The sequence below is a fragment of the Podarcis tiliguerta genome (genome assembly GCF_965153285.1).
Source record: "Podarcis tiliguerta genome assembly, chromosome: 2".
NCBI classification, from domain to species: domain Eukaryota; kingdom Metazoa; phylum Chordata; class Lepidosauria; order Squamata; family Lacertidae; genus Podarcis; species Podarcis tiliguerta.
This window is the reverse complement of record NC_139535.1, coordinates 62,193,969-62,209,702: the sequence shown is the minus strand read 5'-3', so window position 1 is coordinate 62,209,702 and position 15,734 is coordinate 62,193,969. Positions and strand designations below refer to the sequence as shown.

The 15,734-nt window shown below is 42.6% G+C and overlaps 1 protein-coding gene and 1 long non-coding RNA gene across 4 annotated transcripts in view; one reads left to right on the top strand and one right to left on the bottom strand.

Moving 5' to 3' along the window:
• FLT4 (fms related receptor tyrosine kinase 4) overlaps positions 1-15,734 on the bottom strand; it is an 86,625-nt gene that overhangs the window by 4,931 nt on the left and 65,960 nt on the right. For all 3 annotated transcript variants that reach the window (XM_083418166.1, XM_083418167.1, XM_083418168.1), the window contains exons 14-28: positions 15,155-15,301; positions 13,356-13,487; positions 12,945-13,051; positions 11,799-11,934; positions 11,090-11,194; positions 9,330-9,443; positions 8,138-8,226; positions 6,988-7,144; positions 5,423-5,517; positions 4,334-4,456; positions 3,417-3,528; positions 2,503-2,602; positions 2,073-2,178; positions 1,224-1,363; positions 189-309 (exon numbers count right to left, since the gene is read on the bottom strand). In XM_083418166.1, the coding sequence (XP_083274292.1) occupies positions 189-309; positions 1,224-1,363; positions 2,073-2,178; positions 2,503-2,602; positions 3,417-3,528; positions 4,334-4,456; positions 5,423-5,517; positions 6,988-7,144; positions 8,138-8,226; positions 9,330-9,443; positions 11,090-11,194; positions 11,799-11,934; positions 12,945-13,051; positions 13,356-13,487; positions 15,155-15,301 (1,784 nt within the window). The remainder of the gene's footprint in view (positions 1-188; positions 310-1,223; positions 1,364-2,072; positions 2,179-2,502; positions 2,603-3,416; positions 3,529-4,333; positions 4,457-5,422; positions 5,518-6,987; positions 7,145-8,137; positions 8,227-9,329; positions 9,444-11,089; positions 11,195-11,798; positions 11,935-12,944; positions 13,052-13,355; positions 13,488-15,154; positions 15,302-15,734) is intronic.
• On the top strand, positions 316-15,217 carry LOC310666808. Its single transcript, XR_014506038.1, has 6 exons — positions 316-415; positions 1,481-1,637; positions 9,645-9,719; positions 12,915-13,057; positions 13,327-13,416; positions 15,135-15,217. It is a non-coding gene; the product is annotated as an uncharacterized lncRNA (long non-coding RNA).

Here is a 15,734-nt window from a genome sequence, read left to right as displayed (position 1 = left end):
GAGTTTCCTCAAAACACATCTAGCTTTCATGCCAACTGTAAATCATGGTGTTAGCAATTTGTGTGAATATTGAAGTGTGGCAGAAAACACAGTTTAACTTGTCTTTAGACTGCAGTAATGGACAAATATACATTGAACTGTTTATTTTTCAATTTTTCCTTCTGTCTCTACCACTTTGCTCCACTCACCGGATGTGCTTTATACATGGTTTGTGTCATAGGAAATTCTTCAAAAGTCTTTATTCTGGATGGACACCTTATCTGATTCCCACCAGTTAAACAGCCAGGGAAAGACACACAGTTATAATATCTGGGAAAGGACATAAAGTAAAGGGTGAATCAGAAAAGAAACTGGTGGAACATGCACATTAAATAAGGAAATCTTCACTTTGTGCTCTTCTAGTCAGCAATACTGAGTCAGTTAAGACATAAAATTCTGCAGAAAAAAAGTAGCAGAGTCTGAATGTGTTATTACCCTTTCCCCTTGCTCCTCAGGAAGTATGTTTAAGGCCTAAGTAGACATTGCACACAGATTTCTGTAGCTTCAGGAAAGGAAAAGTAGCCTGGGAGAAGCCACTTTTGCCAGTCCTCAAGGATGAAAAGCAGGTTGAGGGCTGGTTTTGAACAGGAATATGGATGGCAGGGAAATTTTAAGAACCCCCCCCCCTGCCATTCTTCCACTGCTACACATATATTGCATAGAGTGCCTGGTTTAGCCCTTAGAATAACCTTGGTAAGTACAGCAGTGATTTAAATGTAGCAACATGAAGCAGGATTCACCAGCTGTCACTGGGGATGTTGATGCTTTGGGTGGAAATGACATGTCTCTCTTCCTATGCCACCCCCATAGCTACTGTCACTTTGCATCTCCAAGATGAAGACAAATATTGTGCATCAATGGCCTTCCATTTTTTAGTGCTTGGGGTACCCACCTTTCCCAGTCTAGCAAAAAGTATTTATTGTCCCACATGTATATTATCTGGACATGTATAGAGCAAATCTTGCTGTTTTATTATCAAGCAACAGATAAACTTTATTTTGGGGAGGGCAGGGGTCCAAGTCAAATGCGTAACATCCATGAGAAGTAGTTATGGCTGAAAATATTGTTCGTAGCCTAATGATATAAAAATGTTTGATGTGAGATAATACTGCCTTTCTAAAAGGCTTTGTTCTTAGTTTGGCCAGCTCTCAGCTTGACTCTTCCAGGATTCAGCAGGGACTTACCTTGCTGCTATATTGTGACAGTGCATCCTCAAGTCAAATTCCTCTTCATCAGAATTCTGCTGGATGGAGGAAGCTACCTGGGAGAAGCCATCATCTTCAGAACTCTGAGAGTCATTAAGTGGGATATAATCCTTCCCTTCCTAATGGGAATTTAAATAAGTAGTTATGTGCCAGGAAAATTGAAGAATTTGCCAGAAGCAGCAACAATGAGAGTGAATAAACGGTAGTTCTCCCCCTGCTCCCATTTTCTCCTCCAGGAAAAAAGAGGATAGCCGTTAATGCCTGTGCAGACACATACTTCTGAGGAATAATGGGTAGATGAATTTCATAAGAAAAGCAAATAGATCAAACTGTTTTATATCGGAAAGTGAAACAATGCTTTCATCTCCCCATCTCCTGACTTGCAAGTAAAAGGTAAGGACACCCACTTCTGTCATCCAACCCATTTAACAATTTGCTGGTGGCATCAACTCCACAGTCCGATTGTACCAAATGTCCTGGGATACAAGACAGGCAAGGGGTACAAGATAAGTAAGGATGTATATTTCTGAAACAATTTCTGGTTTTAAGCTTTCCCCCAAGCACTATTAGAAAGACACTAAGGTAAAAGAGGGCAGCACGTGTGTTGAAAAACCTCTCTGAAGAGAGAGAAAGAGAAGGAAAGAGATTTGACGCTAGTCTTCTAATCTTAATCACATTCAGCTGTCAAAGTTGGGCTGCCAGACAAAGAGGCTCCCCATCTCCACTGTATCTAAATGTTTACTCAGCAGCTCACCAAAGAAATAACTCCTTGCACATAGCTGGCTTTTGCAGCTGGTTTCTGAGCTATGATTACAAATGAGAACTTACATGCTGGACATTCTCCTGAAGAAGGTTCCCCAGGATCTCCACCAAGTCCGAGAATGTTGGTCTTTCCTTGGGATCACCATACCAACAGCTTAGCATTATACGGTAACTGCAGAGAAAAACAGAACAAGCCTTTGCATGAAGCTGATCAATCTCTTCATCCTATAACTGTCAATCAAATACAAAGCTAGAATTTGGAAACTGCTGCAAAGGGAAAGCCTCTCCTTAAGGTAAATGCTGGAGTTGAGCACCAGCAGTGTTACTACAGAAGCAAATGAAAGAGTTTAAATGGCTATATCATGTTGAGCCTTTAACCAAAGCAGAGGAAGAAAATATGCTTCAGATCTTGGGAACCTCTATGGATCTATATTCTGTGGACTACAGTATTTTATTTTTTTTGCTGCTGGCCATGTTTTCAAGTGCTCTGACTCACATTTCTGCAGTGGCATATTCTGGAGCTCTCATCCTGGTGCCATCTTTCAGTCTCTGGCAAAATTCTTCATTGATCTGGACTCCAGGGTATGGGGAGGCACCTGAAGAAGATAATCCACAGATTGTCAGGCAGGGGCATGAAGGAAAGATGAAAGAGAAGAAGGCACAATTGCATCTGCAAAAATGCCCCATCTGTTCTTTTACACTGTGAGAGAACTCACAGAGATATCCCTGTTTTTCTTATATTGTGTGAGTGCTCCTCTGTCTCACCTGCCTGTTATTTTACACTCACTTTAGGAATCTGAAGTAGCCTACTTAGACAGGGCCAAAGCTACAAGTACTGGAATCAAAATATTGCTCAAGAACTAGTCAATATTGGTTCAGGCCTTTATAAAACTGGAAATTATGCACAAAAAGGAAAGACTAACTTTCTGTAAAGAAATTCTACAGAATTCAAACCTAGTTGATAAATTTGAGACAGGAGGTTTCTGGGATATGCATTCAGGGGTGTTAAGATCCAAAAGTAGGCTTTGTAATGCCCGAAGAAGGTGTGCTGCAGGTCACATGTAGCAAAGTGTTGCATCTACCTGATCAATGGGACTTCCTCTCTTTTTCCTGTCTCTACCTCCCTCCAAGCTCCCTCCCAATTTACTCTGGATGGTTAGAGGACTCCCCCCCTCCAGAACAGATCTGGGGAGGTTGGGGTTCATGCGGAGAGAAAGAGTCCTATTCCTTAGGTGGAAATCCTTGCACAAGAATAACAACCCAAAATAATTAGAATAGATGCAACTGGAGTGGTAAGGTAGGTAAAATAAGGAGATTTAGGGGGCCCTTCTAGCAACCTACCTTCAAAGTCACATGCATCTAAGAGTATGGGTGGCCCAGGGGAGTGTTCAACTATTCATCAGTGCTCACCTAGTGAGAAGATCTCCCATAGGAGGACTCCAAATGACCAGACATCACTCTGGGTGGTGTAGACTTTGTCAAAGATGCTTTCTGGAGCCATCCACTTTAGTGGGAGACGAGCCTATGGAAGAGAAATAAATGTGAATGGCTATTACAGCTCAGAAAAAGGTTAATAGCAACTAAATAAGAAAACCCACAGAAAAATCTCTGAACATCGTATAGTGGCTCATGCAGACAGGCACCAAATCAAGTGAATATCTATTTAGGTGCAGATTAGGAAGCTGTAGCCTGATATTATCTACCTAGATCAGAGGTGGTTAATCTGTGGCCATCCAGATGTTGCTGGCCATCAACCCCAGGCCTATAGTCAGGAATCATGGGAGTTGCAATCCTTAGATGCTTGGGCTTCATTCACTAACTCAATGAGGTTATGAATACTTCCACAACAGATAGAAAGCTGATGTTTTGCACACACGTTTCAAAATACTGTATACAAAGTGTAGCAATAAATAATTGTGAGCAAAAGCAGTTATAGGGACCTAGGCTTTAATTCAGTTGGGGATGCACAGCTAAGCAGAAAACATATGAACATCTTTCAGGTGAGGGAAGCATGATGTTTATTACAGATGACAGGTGAAATCAAGTAGCCCTACACTACAGATGGCAAGGCTAAGTGCTACCCTCTATACTGTCTTTTTCTTACACGGAACAAAATGCATATTTTGTGCCAAGGAAGTGCATTAGACAAAGCCTCTTAACCATTTTATTTCTCTACTCTATTCCTCTTCGTATCAACTATAAGAACAGACGATAAACATCCTCTCTGTATTTCAGTAAGAACTGGTCATAAGCAAACATATGGAAGGCACTGACTATAAACTTTTAAAGCCGATTCCAGTTCCCCATATCCATGACCCACAACTCACGCTGCCCTTCCTGACATAGTCAGGATCCTTATAGATGTCCCGAGCCAGACCAAAGTCACAGATCTTCACCACATTGTTTTCTGATAGCAAGATGTTGCGTGCTGCCAAGTCTCTATGGATGCACTAAAGGAAAAGAAAAAAAGGGGAGAAGTCATCAGGAATATAGATTCTAGTGTGGAAATGACTGATGGGATATCAGAAACTATAAACAAGTACAGAAGTCTCAGGCCTTTTCTCTCAAAGTAAGTCAAAAGCAGATCATTGATCCTATGAAGATATTCTAGTAATCCCTGTGTTCAGGACTAGTAATAGCTCCTTTGGGGAGTGCTCACAAGTCACCCAATGTGAGCAGGCCGGGCTTGAAAGCAACAGCCCTCTATTGGAATACAATCACACAATGGCAGTGTGGCCAATTTTCCAGTCAGCCATGCCCTTATCCAGGATACTCCATTCCACCCCCTCCTTCATTTTCTGTTCCTCTTCCCCAACAATCTGTCTGCATCCTGTTGTCTCCACTGACCATACTCAGCCTTCATTGGACTGTTTTGGGATCCACCCCCTCCCTTAATGGATTTTTTTTCAAATTATTTTTTTGTACTTCTGCATGCCTTGTGACTGTCCAAGCATGCCACTACCTCCCCCTTGTTTGTGGATGGTGCATTTTTTTACTACACACTCAGAGAACAAGATCACAATTAGCATACAGGATACTGTCTCTCAAATTGGATGTACTTAATATCATCCACTATGGCTTTAAAAACATGGTTAGACTGCTCCTTCTTGAATGTGTATAAAGTGTGTACATGGCCATCAGCACACCTTGTGGCAGCACAAATTATGCAGTTTGTGAAGTGGTACCGTCTTTTCCTTGTCCTGAATCTACTGTCAGTCCACTTCACTGGATGACTCAAAGTTCTAGTACAAGAGAAGGAGAAATGCTTCTCTCTGCCCATTTTCTTCACACCACACATTGTTTTATAAATCTCTTATTATATCCCCTCTGTTAAGATTGTAGACAAAAACAAAACAAAAAACAACCAACCAACCAACGGGGGTGGGTGAGTCAGGGTAAGTATGTGGAGTGCTTACCTTTCTGGAAGCTAAAAACTCCATACCACGTGCCACCTGGAAACTGTAGCAGATCAGATCTTCCATTGTCAGAGGGCTCTGCCACAAATCATCCACTGTACAAATGTGCAAGAAAGGAAGTTACATTCTGAAGGTTTGTGGCAGTGAAAAATCTCCAGGTCAACCAGCTTTTGCCTAGACTATAGTGATTTTCTTCAGAGTGTCCTAGAGAAATCTTAGACTTGCTTGCTAGTCTAATCCAGATAACTGGGATCAGTGACGGCAATCAAAGACAAAGCTATGCATGGTTAAGTACAAGGCTTAACAGAACTTAAGCCTGTGTAGCTGTATGCCTGATATTAAAAATAATTATCATTAACCATTTGTGTTGCTGAAAGCACAGCCTGACTTTATACAATTGATGAGGACTCTGCACTAGGGACATTGTCTCTGCATAAATGGAAAGGTGGTACTGACACCTACAGATATATTAATTTAATTATGAGAGACACTTCAAGCAGATGTGAGGCCTATAGCTGAGAATAAAGACAGGGCTTAGTATTTTCCCGATGAAGAAAACTGTATTTCAGTGCCAGAAAGATAGGAAAACTGCCTGCCTCCAGGAAAATCATTTTACTTGGCTGAGGTAATGCCTGATTAAGACATTGCAGATTGCTGACCTTTGTAGATTTATAAACTTGCCATTTGACCAGGGGCTAATCATCTTTAGATAGTCCTGTGGCTTATTGCGGAAAGTTATATATATTCATGGGGTAAGAACAGTGGTTTACTGTACTAGGAAAGCCTAGGAATCATTCTCTTTAGAAGGGATTCCTTTGCTCCTACAAAAGCTTTGGGAGATTAACAGAGAAACAGGAAAGGTCTGAGAATTGGATCTATATTTACTAATCAACATTAAGCACATGTATTTTGTATGACTGTGATTGAATTTGTTACTGTCCTCATGCAGTGCTTAGAACAATTACTATTTATGTTTGTGCAGTTGTAAAGCTGTATAAAGCTCTTTAATTTTTACAAATATTATTAGTATTCAATGTTTTTTAATGCCCTCCAAATTTCTATACAGGGCACACATTTAAGTTGCACATGATATATGGTCATCTGACTGCCGGCTGAAGGGAGCATCAGGCCTCCAAGGGAAGGTCCAGGGCCCTCCATGACTTTGTTCCATATTCTCTAACCTACATTTTTATGGTCAAGGAACAGAGTGGAATCTTACCCTTTGCACCTTTCAATAAACTCAGTGTAAACTTTTGTGCAGGCTGTACTCCTTTGCACTTGTTACACAGACTAGGGTCACTAAGGACCAATGCCCACAGCTTCCTCTTCAGTGCATTCTTTTTGGTTCCTTGAGTTCTTCCCACCTTGCATGTGAACTGTGATGAATACCCATAAAGTCTGGCTCCCTCCCTTTCCATCTGCTTCCAGGTTTCTAAAAGGGAACATTATCCACTCTGCCACTGGCCCAACCTTCGCGTGTGCTTAAAGAAATCCTGCACACTTTCTTTTAAGTTCCCTAAATTCCTTGCTCCCCTCCGCCCATGAAGATTCAATGAGTTCTTTACCTTCTTGTATGAGTGGTGGCGGCGGTGCTGCCTGGCTCTTGTTCATCAGAAGTCTATTAAGAATTGCACTGTCAGTGGTACCAGACCGACTCCTTCTGTCTGCTCTCACAGCTTCCACGATAGAACGAACTTGGACGCGTAGTCGGGGAGATTTTTCCTAGGAAGCACACCCCATCACAAGGATTACCATGAGGCAGACTATGGGCTTATCTACACCTTCCCTTGTCCCGCTGCTTTCCCCCAGGGAAAACCTCTCTTTAGTGCTCAATCTGAGCAAACAGCGATTTGGGTTTCCCCCAGATTGCCATTTGTTCCCATCTATCGCTAAACATTGGGTTTTCCCTTGGAAAGGAGCGGGACTAGCGGGAAACTGCTTGAATCCATACTTTTTAGGCATGGCACAAGTGGAAGTGTGGAAAAGCCTTCATGCTTATGCTGCAGTGATTCAATATCAGCTCAGGTTAAGCAGCCCAGAAGCTCTAACCTCCACTTTGGAGCGACTGACTAGAAGCGGAGAAGCAGACCCAGCTGTCAGAAGGCTCATTTGTTACTGAGCTGTAAAGTATTATGGTGAACATCAGGAGAGCCCTGAACAAATGTCCATCTATTCCAGCAGCCTACCAGATGCCCCTGGGAAGACTGCAAAAACAGGGCATGTGAGCAGCAGTCCTCTACCACTGCTGTTCTCCTGCAACTGACATTTTGAGGTATGCTGCCTATGGGCCTCCTGGCAGGGGAAAGCGTGAAGCAGAAAGAGCAGAGCAGGTGAAGAAGGATGCTGGATCCTGGTTTGTCCTGTTGCTCTTAACACCACAACCCCCTTCATCTCCTTTCTCCAGTGCAGGCCCTTAGACTGAATGTGGGCCTAGCGAGGAAAAAAGTAATTGGGGGACACAGTAAAGGAGGCAAAACCTGTGGGCAAGGGCAGGGGAAGCAGCAGCAGTTTTCCAGCTCCTCCTCCTCTACTTTAGATTGTTTCTGCCACTTTTTATTTACACACCAAGCCATAGTGTTCAGAGGGACTGAAACATGCTTAAGCAAGTGATTTTTCTTCAATAATACTATGATGATGATGATGATGATGATGATGTTCAGACTATCCTATGAAAACAGAGTGAGAATTATTGCCAAGATAATGTCAGTCACATACCCTATAAGGACTGAATCCTTCCCGTTTGGTCCGCAGATAATTGGAGAGGTTTCCATATTTACAGAATTCAACAATAACCATGAGGGGACCTGCAGTAGAGAAGTCAATAAGAAAGTGTGTTTCTTTCAGGCAGGCTTAAGTGTAAGAAATTTGGATTGCCTTGTCTTTCACACCATACTACCCACATGGTATATACCCTGTGCAATACATTCTTCTAGCTGCGTTCCGCTCTAGACAAGCTTCTGAAGGCCACAGGGAGTGGTGGGTGGAGCAACAAATGTTAATTTATTGACACACACCCCATCAGGGTGAGCAAGAAGCATGATCAGAATTCAAATATACATTATAGCCTGGTAAAAGCATTCAAGGAAGAAGCAGAGCTGGGGCAATGTGGCGTCAGGAGTGTCTCAAGGGACAGAGGCCTGGAGGGCCATATTTGACCTCTGTGCCTGAGGTTCCCTATCCTGCTGTACAGGGACAATGTGGGATGGCTCTCGTACCATTTTTTCTTCTACATGCAAGGTGATCAAGACAGTGGCAACAGTTGTGGCCTGGGGCAGCACTAGGGAGACCAAGGGTGGGAGGACATCACCCCACACATCTAGCTGATGTCAGCGAGGCATAAAAGTTGACTGCCTTACTATCCAGCAGAACAGTCCGGAACGGATATTCCAACCACCCTCTCTGTATTTTGTGGCTTTGCCCAATGGGAAAAGGGCAGCGCATGTACAGGATCCTGCTGTTGAATTTCTCAGTCGTCGTATTCATGAGCAGGAAGGAATTTGCCTGCAGATGTATCGGGTTAGTTTGGGGGTTTTTGCCTTCCTCGTAGCAATTGTCACTTTTGGGTTGGCTCCTTAGACAAAAGCTTGGGCTGGGTAGGTGATCCACCCCCCAAATATCAGGCAAAACTCAAGGTAATCTGGTAAAGGGGGTAGGGTTTTGGCCAAAAACCTGAATGGCATCCTGGTGGGATTTCCTTGTTAGATTTGCATCAGTGGAGGCTATCCTCTCACCTTGTCTGACTCTGATGGCGATATCAGTCTGCAATTGGGTTAGCTGATTCAGGATCCATGCCCACTGCCTGTGCCAATAGAGTTGTGGCAATTTCTATCCCAAGCTGGTGTCATGTCTTTCTAACCACATTCACACTGTTAATCCCCTCCTCCCCGGCTTTGGCTGCAATATTTACCGTTAGGTTTGGTGCAGGCACCCAGCAGGTTAACCACATTCAGGTGGTTTCCAATATGGATGAGGATCTTCAGCTCCGACATAAGTGCTTTGTGTTCACTTGCAGTAGCTCCCTCTGAAAACAATGTTACAATTATCCCTTAATTGCCACTTCTAGCATCCAGATAGCTCATATCTATGTTTGTCATCCAAAACCATTCCCGAGATAGATAGATAGATAGATAGATATAGCTTGCTTTAAGAAATTGTTTGCAAATCTTACATTGCAAAGCTTGATATGATTCATCCAAAACAAAATATTAATTTCTTCATTCAGCATCCCATCTTCTAAGAGAGACGAGAGGAAAGCGTAGTCTTTGCAACTACATAGCATGGACAACTTCTCTTGACAGTAAATTCTTTTTTGTTTGTTGACACCAGTGCAGCAAAGGCTTTGTTATTCAAACATCTGCCTCTTTCAGCTCAGTACATTGGGAGTAAATGTACTCACACTAAACTCAATGGGACTTGCTTCTAAGAAAACATGCATAGGCTTGAACTTTAAGAATGCCATACAATGCAGCCACCATCATACATTCACTGGGCCTGTACGGCAGTGCCAGTACATTAAAATGTGTCATGCTCTGCTATTATATAAGTGAAACTTAAGAAAGCTTAAGAAAAATAATTATAAATATGGGGTGGAATTCAGTGCAGTGCTAAGTTCTACTCATGCAGCCAGACTTCCCACCCCCACCCCCATGTTCCCTAAGCCAAGTGTGGATGTCCACAAGCCCTGGAGATGGAACAGGAACATTGGGTGGCCTTTCCAGAAATCCCTACCTGAATTGCTCTTGGCCATTTGAAATTATGACTACAAACATTTATGGAAAGCTCTAATTTCAAGGGGTTTGGATTCTTTTTGGTTCTGATTGTAACAGATGGAACCACAGCTTAATGCCTGACTGCAGCACCGTGGTTAATTCTGACAAACAGCGCAAGGTATACCCAGAGGTTTCCCTGAACAGCTGCTATATGAAGGTTCCTACCTGGAGAATCTGAGCAACGCTATTCTTGTCTACTGAGATAACTATTCTACTGTTGTTCCATTAGAGTATGTCACTTACATCTGTTTCCTCCTTGTTATCATCTACATTATCTCAGCTGATCTTTTTCTCTCCTGTAATTAATCTTTGGGCACTGTAACATTTTGTTCTGAGACTCATTGGCCCACTGGGAGAACAGAGATGACAATTTGCCTAGTGGTAACTTACCATGGTATTAAGTACCCATCTGATAATCTAATAACAAAATGGTTTTTACCAGTATAAACAGCTGGCTCACCAACTGGTTCCATGGGTCCCAAGTTATCACTTGGGTCATCTATATTAACCGGTTATGGAGAATCCTCTCTGCCCTCATTTTATTGGATCTGATGTTGATCTGACGTTTAGAGCCTCTGTAGGTCAGCTCTGTTTAAAGGCCACCTTCCCCTGACTCCCTGCCCAGCTGTAATGGGAGGAATGGGACACTGTTTAGCAGTTACTGACTGTCAAAGGCAAAGAAACTGAAGATTCAGAAAAGGCTATAGCTAATTACTTCTACGGAGGAAGATCAGCTTAGTGGATCCTGCTGGCAGAAGAACATATTGGGGGTTAGGGTTGGGAGATGATGAGGGATTTGCTTAAATCATAGGGGAATGGACTTCCAGAAAGAAAAAATTAACCAAGTGAATGTTTTTAGACAGACAAGTAATACTTAGATGTCATTGATTACACCTACCTTTGAGCATTTTTACTGCCACTGTCTCACAGCTGTTACTCTTATTAATTCCAAATGCAGAGGCTTCCATCACTTTCCCAAAGGCTCCATGGCCCAGGACTTTACCTGAAAAAAGAAAGTTTTTTTTGGGGGGGGGGGGGGAGAGACAGCGTTTTAAAAACAAAATATGGCCAGGGTGCAGTTAGATGAACTCATTTCATGTAATGACTGTAACAGTCATTGAATGGGATCAAAACAAAACAGGAAACTGGGACAAAAAAGAAGAAAAGGTGTGAAAAAAGGAAGAGGAAAGAATGGCATTTTCACCATCTCCAGGTGGCTGTATTTTTAGAGAGAGGGGAGGAAGTGAGACAGACGCAGAGTCAACAAAGCAGAGGAAGGAAACAGATAGCTGAAAATGAGGTGTCGCTTTTGCTGCTGTTGACCAGAGCGCATGGGAAAGGTGAGGCTATACTGCATAGGTATGAGAACTTCATAATCGTTCCATCAATGCCTGCATTTTTGGCAGCCCTACAGAGGCTGGGTGCATGGGCTGTTCTAGAAAGTGCTGCGTTCTGAGACTGAATAGACAATGGCTTCTGTAGCTATTTTGTGGTGCAAACCAACTTTCATAAATGGCAATTGGATTTGCAATGGCAAGCTGGAAAGGAGAGAAAAAAAGAACTAAACATATTCTTCACTTAGCAGCAAACAACATGCTGAACCTTACTGAGTCGAAGTCGCTCCCGAGGGAACTCCCATTTGCTGGAATCGTAGGGCAGGTATTCACATTGCTCATCCAAGGGAACTTCACCTGGGTCCATGATAATAGAAAGGTAGCCCGTCTTGATATCTGCATGAGCAGGCTGCGGGGAGGAAGAGATGCTGGTAAATCTGTTGTTTTGCAATGGGCCCCTATTACTGTGCAATTTTCCTCATGTCTTGAACCTATACATTGGGCTCTGCTTGACAAAGCAAAAGGGGGAAGTAGATGGTCTGACATTTCAACATTCATGTCTCAGTCCCCCATCCCAATAGAAAGGGGCCCATGTTTGAAACAAAACTGTTACTATTAGCTCAGGATATATTGCAATTTTATCCAATTCCCTCTAAATCATTTCCTTCACAAGAAATTGTACACAACAAGGGTTCATCCTTCAGCTAAACTAACCAGACCGTTGAAACAAAGGAAACTAACTCTACAATTCTATGATTCTATGGGTCTGCAGTTATTTAAAAAAGGAGAGCCCTAATTTATTTTTTACATTTATATACCGCTTTTCTGCCAAGGCATCCAAGACGGCTTATCCTTGGTCACCCTCCCGTGGCAATGCAATCTGTATTCAGCAGTGGTTACCAAGGTGATTTCTCATCCTGCTGGAAACTAGATACTTCTCTACCTTAGGTGAATGGGGCGATCTGCAAACATAAGGCAGTGAGAATGTAGAGGAGGGAGACAAAGCCATCTTATGGCAGGGACAGGGAACCTTTTTCATCCCGAGGGCCACATTCCCTTCTGGGCAACATTTCAAGGGCCACATGCTAGTAGTGGGTGGAGGTGGATTTTGACCGTTGTGTAATAGGCTAGTTTCTACATAAACTTGTACAGCTCGCTCTCTCGTCCATTAAGGCTAGCAAAAGGCACTATCAGAGTTCAAGGACACTATCAAGGAGTTTCAAGCAAAACCACTTGAAGCATGAAGACTGGCCAGTGAAGAGGTGTGGCCTGCAGAGAGGGCAAGACAGAGAGTCATTGAAGGCCACATTTGGGCCCCAGGCCTGAGGTTCTATAGGATCTATGGGATCATCTCTTGTTCATGATTCTGCTTGCTGTTCACCAAATCAGGCTCTGTTGGAAGGATCACAGGAGACTTACTCGCTTGATGTTACAGAAGATGAGGATTAAGAGAATCCAAAAGAAGATGGCAATGACACCTGTCCCAATTAAGATCACAATCTCCACATTGGTCCTGTCATCCGAGCCTACAGGTCAGAAAGAACCATGTAAGAATTAGCAAGAGAATAAAGCAGGCACATGACAAAACCAAGGGCATTTTCAAGAGACAGCAGAGGGAACATTGTTGAGAATATTCTAGATTTCCTTCCAGTTGGGATAAATATAGGAGAATATGATTTCTTTTTAATAGTTTGGGTTAAGGAAGATGAATCTTGTACTGTTGTCTCAGCATGGTCTTTATTCTGATGGGATCCCTCTTTCTTTCTTTTGCTTTCTTTCCAAATAACATTTCCCTCTACAGGCTTAGGGGGTTGAAGTTAGTAATAGTACCTTCTACAGAGACACTGGCGGAGGAATTCACACAACCCTTGGCATTGCAGACACTGCACAGGTAAAGGCCAGCATCCTCTTCTCTCACCCTCTGGATACTCAGCCTCTGATTGGAATCTGCCAGGTCAATTCCTGAAACAGGCAGAAGGGGAAGGGCTTTCAGGTGTGAACTAGTGGTGTCTAGGGAGGGCTGGGATCCTCAGGCCTTTGGCCTAGTTCAAAGCGGAAGCCTGGACTAAAATTAGAGTATGGAAATCAAACTGGGACCAGTCCTTTTCACCACTGCTCGCCACATGCTGTTGTAATCAGCACTTGGTCACTTTCATATGCCTCATTCCCCCAGCAATGAAGTAATATTTGTGAAAGAGTAGCCCCCAGATGCAGTACGTAGTTTTCATAAAATGCAGTGTGCCAGTACGGAGATATAAACAAATCCCAGGTTGTGGCTTACAATTCACAGATCTGCAACTCTTTAATTTTTGCAGCTTTTACAACTCCCAATTTTCTTTTGGAATTTGTTTTAGCCCACCTCATTATGGATAAAAGTCAGAAACTAGTTAGATAGCTCCTGAAGGGTATACAGGTAGAAAAAGCTTGTGGAGGTTTTCAGTGGTCAAAGAGTATAACATGACACACATTAATGGTAAAGTAACAAACCATAGAACAATTTTTTTTCTCCATGATCTTTATGGCATAAATTTTTTCTAAGAGAGATTTTGAAATTGATCGGTTTGCTACTGCAGGTCAGTAGAATGAACCTGGGGTCCAAATGCACCATTTACTTTGGTGAATGGGAACTGCCCATGTAGTAAAATATTTTCCTGTAGCTTTTAAGCACACAACTGATGAGGTAAGCTGTTTAATCTTATCCTACCCCATAGTTATCAGAATTTCAGTAGCAAAAACAGAAGTGACTGCTCAAGCATTGTCTGTGGTTCCTTTACATGCATGCAAGTAGTTCCTTGGGATTGCTGCCCATATTTCCCAAGGGATGGGCTGAAGGTATATGAGGCCACATGACGCTGAAGCTAAGCAGGTCTGGGTATGGGCAGTACCTGGATGGGTGACCACAAGAATTCCATATGTATGCTGCCCGGGGTTCCACAACGGAAGAAAGGTAGGATATAAATGTAATTCATATAAATGTAATTCAATTTAAGTTTGAAATGAAGATGCAAGTAATTATTTTTGTGGGGAAGAGGAGGCTTAAATCAAACTGCAGGAATAACATCTGTGTTGCCTACTTGTTCTTTGGAAACATCTTACAGTAGCATAAACTTTTATAATTGCTCTGCTCCTGTGCAGTAATCACAGCTATAACTGATAATGCCTCTTGGTATAGGTTTGCAGATACATGCACACAGAGGAAGCAAAGCAGGAAGTATGGAAAGTCTTTATTTATTAATTACACCCTTGCTCTAGTAGGCTTGTGCTGGCACACATGAGTTGTTCTCCACTCTCATTTTATCATCAAAACAACCCTGTGAGGAAGGGTAAGCTGAGAGAAAGCAACTGATCCAAAATCTCCCAAAGAGCTTGATGGCTGGGTGGGGTTTCCTTGTACAAATCTAACACTCTGTTCACAACATCACACTGGCTACACCAATGTACTTGTGTTGGTATGGCACCTGGAATGTTATTGAACTGAATGCATCAACACACCGTTGCCTGGGCATACAACCCAGCCTGAATTTTAATTTGAATATCCCAACCCAGAGCCTTGCAAGGCTCCACTAGGAAGCAGGAAAATTCATATGCCACTCATTCCCTCCCCAACAGATATCTTCAACCAGCCATACCTGAGACCTCTTCTACAAGCTTCTCATCCTTATACCAGCTGATGTTTGGAATATGTGTGCCATCCACTTTACAGCGCATCTCTATGGAATCACTCACATTCACCAAGATGTTTGACAGGTTCTGCTTCAACCTGGGGACCTCTAGAGCTAAAAGAGGGGCGTTATGGTAAATGAAGGTGATCAACCACAAAACAAAACAGTTTGGCAGAACAGTAAAGAAGAAACACTCTATAGCAGGGGTGAGAAACATTTGGTCATTCTGATATAGCTGGACTACAGCTGTGACAGGGGGCATTTTGTTAATCATGAAACAGTATTTGAAATTTTAGTAAGAAGTTTAACAAGATTCCTGCTGTTGCCAGTATGAGACTCCTGGAGGACCACTATGAACCTTATTATTGTAAAACTGGATATTTTAAATCATGAGTCAGCCTCATAAAAATACAGAAATAATAAACCAGACATATGAATGGACATAATTTTATTTGGCATTGGAATTATTACTTTGGCCTAGTCTAAGTTTCTCCTTTTCTTGAGGTTTCTCCAGCTATTAGGGCTAGCACCTGCCCTTGTTATTTAT